Below are 7,369 nucleotides of genomic sequence, written 5' to 3'. Positions count from 1 at the left end.
TCACACAAGTACTCCTTTCTGCTATGAAAGCCAAAGCTCAAACTATCTTTAGCGTAGTAATTCTCTCTCATATCATTCTCTGTCAACATCTCTCATATGCCTGGAACTCTGAGGTAAACCATTTAGCATGATTATTTAGCATGTTATAGTTTGTATCATCAACATTTTATTCACTAACTTTTTTTTCTGCTAGAGCATTTTTGGATTTTTGATGCTCTTCCAACCCGTACTAATCTGTCTATTAGCATCTCAGTATAATGGTATCAAAGCAGGATACCACAGGGAAAATGAACAGGGTGTTTGCAGGACTGTAATACTGTAATGAAGTATTTAGGCTTCTTGTAGATTCTGACCCAAGATACAATGTACATTATCCCCAACCATTATATAAAACTATAAAACTAACCACACTCTCTCTCTCTCTCTCTCTCTCTCTCTCTCTCTCTCTCTCTCTCTCTCTCTCTCTCTCTCTCTCTCTCTCTCTCTCTCTCTCTCTCTCTCTCTCTCTCTCTCTCTCTCTCTCTCTGCTCCTGACCCCTTCTGCTCTCCAGATGGCCCCATATGGACAGCCTTAAGATACACAACATTACCGTGGATGCCATCACTTAAAAACCATGAAAATTGCTTTGGACTGCAATTGATACAAACAGTTTTGCTACAATGCCTTAGGACTACAATTGTTATGACAGCTTTAGAACTGCAATTGTCAGAAATCGTTTTGCACTCAAACCTCCATCTGTGAAGGATCGATAACTTCAGTAAAATGGACTTCATTCTAAAACTAGAATGAATTTCCTTTTTATATAATTGAACTTTAACCAGTATTTTAGTACACAGTTACAGAAGGGAAATGATTTATAATCACACTACCGGTGTCAGATGGGGATGAGTTCACTTTGAGTCTGGTTCTTGTCACTGTTTCTCCCTCAGCATTTCATAGCATTTATTGTATGAAATTAAATATTTCTGAGATTTAGGAATCGCTGAGGTATTGCAAAAATTTTTGGAGGTGATGTTTGTTCATGGGGATGTTAACAAATATCCATTGGTGTCATTCAAAATTGTACACATGGGCAAAAATCATAAAACTAATTGGGCAGTTAGCTCCCACTTTTACCAATTAACACCTTTTGGGAATATAGTAGCTGGGGATTGTTTTGTCTAATACTGTACGTAAGCCTGGGTATGTCACAGCAAGCATTCTGGTGTGAGGTTTCTCAGCCTTAGGAGCAGGCACACTTCCTGGTGAGTCTGTGACTAGGTGGAGAATAGGAGAAAAGAAAAACTGTGATCAAGTTGTTGGTTCTTAAGAGATGCAAGAAAATGAATTTCCATGATGCCCAATATAGCTCCATGGCTGCCTACCTCAGCGTGGAAAAACCATACATGAGTTAATGGCCCGATTGTATTGCCTGGGGATGTACGGTGGTGTACATCAGTGGTGTAATGACAAAAGACAGCTGTCAGTCCACCCCAAAAGTGTTATTGCACCATCTGTTCCATATTGAGAATCCCTTGTACACTAAGCGTATAATCAGGCCATTAGTCCAGTTAGCACATGGATATAAATTTGTATTAAACCTCATGGACTATGTGGACTTCCTGAAATATTCTCTGTGAAGATTATGACTGAGGCACTGTTGGGATCCAACAGTGATCCAAAGTGAACAGGCCACATAATGTATATCATTGTATATATATACATGCCACAAACTTTATGAACTATTGGGAATTAAAGTCATCCAAACTGTCTTGTGCTGACCCCAAAACAACAGGGTTTTGTGGATGATTTGTAGGTTCATACACAGTGATAAACAAATACTGTATAAATAAGAGTAATGGTTGATTGCTAGTTTTTGCAGTCTAGGAGTCCAAGCAGATCTCTTTAAAACTTATTTGCAATGTTTTTCTATTAATACAGACTTCATAGAACAACACATGTTGTCTTATTTCCTGGCTAAGGACAAAAGAAAAGCAGCTCAGGGAAAAATTGGACAAATTCTCAAAATGGGAGTTAGACAAATATCCACAGTGATTGGAACAGCTTATGTTCAAAGATTTCTGAGTGGATTTCCCAAAGGGGAATTGTGTTTCTAAATCTGTCTAGCATTTGCTTATCCTAGTGCGTTTTATTGATGAGTTCCTGGACAGGCAGGACATGGCTTGTTTTGTACTTGACCCCAGATTTGCTTCACTTGTTACCAAAATCCAAGGCAATATTGGCTCGGACTTTGTTTTTAGTGAATAAATCCAAGGCAATATTCGTTCAGACATAGTTTTTAGTGAATTTAGTGATCAAACTTCCAGAATCAATTTACAGAATCAGTCATGAGGACGTGCAGTATGTGAGGCCAGCCTTGAGAGTCCTTGTCAGCCTCACAGGAAACAACAAAATGTTCAAGATAGCTGGGCTTCAGCTATAGTACAGAATCTAGACAGCAATTGCAACCTGCCCAAAACCCAATTCAATCACAAGTGTGATTTAAGTCATTTTTCGTCTGTAACTGTATAGTATAAGATAAGCAGTGCCTAAAGGAAGTGTGTTAAAGGAAGATGAGCAAGAGCATCATTGAAGTTTTAACTTTTTAGCTTATATGTATTAAAATAAAGCTTCTTCAAGATCTTCTTCAACAACGTGAGTGACTTTCAGCTGAGCAAGGCTCTGAGAAGTGGTGCATCAAGAAGAACCAGGCAAACCCAGAGTACAGAAGGAGGGGTGGTGGTTTAAGAGGGTTAAAACTAAAAGGGTTCTCTTGTCTAACTGTAAACCTGTACATTTGTCATGTGAGAATGAAACGTTCTTGCTCACTTCCATGTACTGACCTATATTTTTTGCTTACTTATATTCCTGTCAGTGTAAAACTCGTTACTGCTTTGGCAGATTTTTCCTACTTTATAAAGACTACATTAGAATTAGAATCAGAATCAGAATCAGAATCAGATTTATTGGCCAAGTGTGATGACACGCACAAGGAATTTGGTTCCAGCAGTTTGTGACTCTCAAAGGTACAGACATAAATAACACTATATTATACAAGAAAACAATGCAGATTATGAGATACAATATAGACAGAATGAGTATATTATATGAATATAGAATGAATAAATATATAAAATATGAATACGATCAGTTATGTACATAAAGTGTGGAAGTGCAAATAACAAAATTGTGCAATATTATGCTTTTTGTGCATATATATATATATATATATATATATATATATATATATATATATATATATATATATATATATATATATATATATATATACAGATGATGTGATGACTGACAGGTTTCTGGTTCTTGTGTCCTACAAGTGCATTTTTTCTGCTGTTCTAAGCATGTGTTGCAGTCCGTTTCTGTCCTGTTTTGTTACTGCACCAAACCAGATGGTGATGGATGTGCACAGGACACATTCAATGACTGCAGTGTAGAACAGCATCAACAGCTCCTGTGGCAGACCAGACTTCCTTAATTGACGTAGAAAGTACGTCAATTTTGATGATAGAGTTTATGTTGGACTCCCTTTTCAGGTCTTGGGAAATGGTAGTGCCCAGAAACTTGAAGGCCTCCAAAGATGACACCGGGCTGTTGGATATTGTGAGGGGGAGTAGTGTTGGGGGGTCTTTCCTAACGTCCACTATCACCTCCACAGTTTTGAGGGTGTTTAGCTCCAGACTGTTCTGACTGCACCATAGCACCAGCCGCTTCACCTCCTGTCGGTATGCAGATTCATCGGCATCTTGGATGAGACCGACGAGCGTAGTATCATCTGCAAATTTCAATAGTTTAACAGTTTGGTCACTTGAACTGCAGTCATTAGTGTAGAGGGAGAATAGCAGTGGGGAGAGGACACATCCCTGTGGAGCGCCAGTGCTGATTGTCCGAATGCTGGAGGTGACACCTCACAGTCTCACCTGTTGTTTCCTGTCTGTCAGGAAGCTGGTGATCCACTGACAGATGCACGGGGGTATAGTGAGCCTTAGGAGTTTGGAGTGGAGAATTTCCAGAAATATAGAATTAAAAGCCGAACTAAAGTCAACAAAGAGAATCCGGGCGTATGTCCCTGGGCAGTCCAGGTGTTGCAGAATGTAGTGCAGTCCAATGTTGACTGCGTCGTCCACTGATCTGTTTGCACGGTAGGCAAACTGTAGGGGATCCAGCATCTGTTCTGTGACAGTCTTTAGATGGGCCAATAAGAGGTGTTCAAAGGTCTTCATGACAACAGATGTCAGAGCGACAGGTCTGTAGTCATTCAGTCCAGTGATGGAGGGTTTCTTGGGGACCCGGACGATTGTGGAGAGTTTAAAGCAGGAGGGGACTTCACACTAGAGGTCTTCACGGGTCCACTTAGATCTGAAAACCCAAGGTCCAACCCGAGCGAGTTTGGGTCTAAAAGTTTCACGTGTGCCTCGAACACAGTCGGGTATACGTGATAATAACGGCACCGGATCTTGGCTAATTTAAAATGAATGTGTTTTCACCGAACGGACCAGAGAAGACCCGAACTACTGTATCTCGTGTGTGTGCATCAACTCGAGTCCTCTTCCAACCTCTCCTCTGTTTGCCAAGGCCGCTTGCGACATGTGGCTGGCAATGTGTGGCTGGCGGTAAGCTCATTTTCGTTAAAATAGACCTGTCAATCAATTTTGAATCCACTCTGTAGCGGTTACTTTAGTGTAAAGTTATGCAACATTTGCGTCCAGCCGGGTTAAAAAAAATTGGCGTCGGGTCGGACTCGGGTCTAATTTTTTAGGGTTTGTCTCGGGTTGGGTCTTTCTAAAAATAAAAAATAAAAAAATTATGCACGTCGGTTTCGGGTAAAAAGTGATTCGGGTCACTTCGGGTCGGGTACATTTCTTTAGACCCGAGAAGACCTCTACTTCACACAGCTCCAGAGATCTGTTGAAGATATGGGTGAAAATAGGAGCCAGTTGATCAGCACATTCACATCTATTGAAAACTTTTCTTTATATCACCTACAGGTGCATAATGAACAGCTTATTGGGAGGTGGAATAGTCTGTGCTGGAGTTGGAAATATACTGCTGGCTGCATCCACAGCCACAGATTACTGGATGCAATATCACCAGGCCAGTGGTTACATGCACCAGGGCCTGTGGCACTTCTGTGTGCCTGGGAAATGCATAATAAACACTGAAAACATTGGTGAGACATAAGAAACTATATTTTAATAAAATTGCATACAGCATAAACATCTACAAATCTTTTTTTCCCCTATTACAGGTTTCCTGAATGGCGTCGGCATATATATGATCATGGCTAACATAACAGGCATCCTTGGCATGTTTCTAGGCATCATGGCTTTCTTTAACTACAACACTGTTGTTCGCTTAAACAGAACATTTTTCGCTGCATTTTTATATTACCTGTCATGTGAGTGTGCTCAATCTGACAGTCAAACTCACTAAACTTACTTATAGTTATGTATTGTCATAAAAAATTAAGCATTGTTTTAAATTATAGTAATCTTCTAAATAATAGGTAAGACCATTTAGTCATTTTTCCCCAGTCTTTTACGTGCTTCCTGCGATGGTTACATACACTCTGATGACTGTGTACTACTATGAGAAGCAATACGAAAACTGGAGATTCTCCTGGTCGTATTTAACGGGCTGGGTGTCAGTGGTGTTTACATTCTTTTCAGGTATATTTCATAAATATTCTACATTACATTTGGGCAGATAAAATGCCTAGTGTATAAAGTAGTTACAAGGGACTTATCTTTTTTTTTTTTTTTTTTTTGCAGGCATTTTCTTCGTGTGCGCTCGTCGGATACACTCACCAACAGGCACTGAGGTCTGAGGCAACTCATCATCTCCTCTTAGATCGACTCATCATTCAGGCTGAAATGGTTCAGTGTGATCCTGGATGCTTACATTTTAATTCATTTCTTTACCTTATGATAAAAGAATAAATGGTTGAGACAAAACTACATGTTCTACTTTAATTTACAAAATAAAACAATCCTAGAGAATACAGTATTTTGGTCTGTTTCACAATTTCTTTACAATTGGGCAATAAGGCACAAATATAAAAAAATGTAGAAATTAAAGATGTAATACTGAAGACAAACAAACATAGGGAGTCAGAACTTAAAAGTTTATTGTACTGTTTTAACAAGAATGAAACATAATATGGAACATGCTTCTCACTGAGCAAACTGGCAGGTGTCTGCCTAAATCTATATTATTACTGTGACTAAAAATATGACAGAATAGAAAAAAACGCACAGCCGCATTGTCACAAAAGTACAATAATTAAAATAGTATTTTTTGTGCCGTAACTTTATTTTTTAAGGTTACACAGGTCAAAACAGATGTACAATAGATCTATTTTTTTTTTTTTTTTTACTTTTTTATGATGCCAGTAAGAATTCTAGCAGGGCAAGTAAAAAAAACAACAAACAAACAAAAAAACTGAACAAGCAGATTTCCTCCAGATCTGCTCCAGAAAAACAACAACACATTACATCACAGAACACATGGTATTTATTACTTAATTTTGTGAATTAAACAACAATATATATTTATATATACTATACAATTGGTAACTAGCCACACCATAAAAACTGAGAGCTTAGTGTGTACTATACTGTTACTTGCTATTTGAACAAGCCAAACACATGTCTATGTCTGTCATTACCAGAAATAAACTGCTGGCATATTTGTTTCACATCGATTTTGTCCAGTTTGTCCTGGTGGACATGGCAAACAGCAATACTGTTCAGTCTCACTTGTGTCATTGTTGTTCTGAGCCATGTTTTTAATCTTCGGAGAGCACTAAAACGTCTTTCGGCCTCAGCTGATGACGCTAAAACCACTAAAAGCAGCCTGACAAGGGTTTCAACTTGACCAAACAGGCCTCTCAATTCAACTGACATTCCTCTTAGAATTGTAGCCACATCAGTAGATCTAAAAGTGTTTCTAGAGCGAAACATGGCTAGCTGGACTTTTAGATTGTCTCTGTTCAGTTCTGGATACTGATCAACAATTTCATTCACTTTTTCAGTCAGTACAGTTTCCTTTAACTTCTGCAGAACATCTAGATCTGGTTGACTGAACCTGTCCCTAAGCTGAACACCAACACTATCTACTGTAGCATTTTATAGAACTCTGTTCTGTAATGCACCACCGGTGACATGACAGTGTGCTGGCTTGCCCCACCAGTGTATCGCCTTGGTGGATGTCTTTGGTGAGGAATCTGAAAGGACGTAATTCCAAAGGAGTCAACCATTGCAGCTGCTTTATTAAAAAAACTCCTGAAAACTTTCCTCATTTCTTTTGGCTTGTAAAGTGGACTTAATGCACTCTATTGCACTTCTCATTCCTGCAACAGTTTCAGTCAAT

The 7,369-nt window shown here is 39.0% G+C and overlaps 1 protein-coding gene across 2 annotated transcripts; it reads left to right on the top strand.

The window, feature by feature from the left end:
• The first annotated feature begins 2,870 nt into the window (after window positions 1–2,870).
• On the top strand, window positions 2,871–6,001 carry LOC113660426 (lens fiber membrane intrinsic protein-like). 2 transcript variants are annotated; one of them, XM_027173930.2, is made up of 5 exons: window positions 2,871–3,006; window positions 4,987–5,168; window positions 5,247–5,396; window positions 5,533–5,667; window positions 5,770–6,001. In XM_027173930.2, exons 1-5 carry the CDS (start codon window positions 2,960–2,962, stop codon window positions 5,823–5,825), a joined length of 570 nt encoding a protein of 189 aa, XP_027029731.1. In that variant the 5' UTR covers window positions 2,871–2,959; the 3' UTR covers window positions 5,826–6,001. The 2 variants fall into 2 exon arrangements, with proteins under 2 accessions (XP_027029731.1, XP_027029732.1); XM_027173931.2 differs by lacking the exon at window positions 2,871–3,006 and adding an exon at window positions 3,391–3,488.
• Window positions 6,002–7,369: the final 1,368 nt, after the last annotated feature.

Source organism: Tachysurus fulvidraco, chromosome 11 (genome assembly GCF_022655615.1).
Source record: "Tachysurus fulvidraco isolate hzauxx_2018 chromosome 11, HZAU_PFXX_2.0, whole genome shotgun sequence".
NCBI classification, from domain to species: domain Eukaryota; kingdom Metazoa; phylum Chordata; class Actinopteri; order Siluriformes; family Bagridae; genus Tachysurus; species Tachysurus fulvidraco.
This window is presented reverse-complemented; position numbering and strand designations above follow the sequence as displayed.

Excerpts from the sequence above, each read along its gene's own strand:
- LOC113660426 (XM_027173930.2), top strand. The coding sequence starts at position 2,960 with ATGACACGCACAAGGAATTTGGTTCCAGCAGTTTGTGACTCTCAAAG. Across the intron at positions 5,169-5,246 it reads AATAAACACTGAAAACATTG|GTTTCCTGAATGGCGTCGGC; the intron begins GTGAGACATAAG and ends CCCCTATTACAG. Across the intron at positions 5,668-5,769 it reads GGTGTTTACATTCTTTTCAG|GCATTTTCTTCGTGTGCGCT; the intron begins GTATATTTCATA and ends TTTTTTTTGCAG.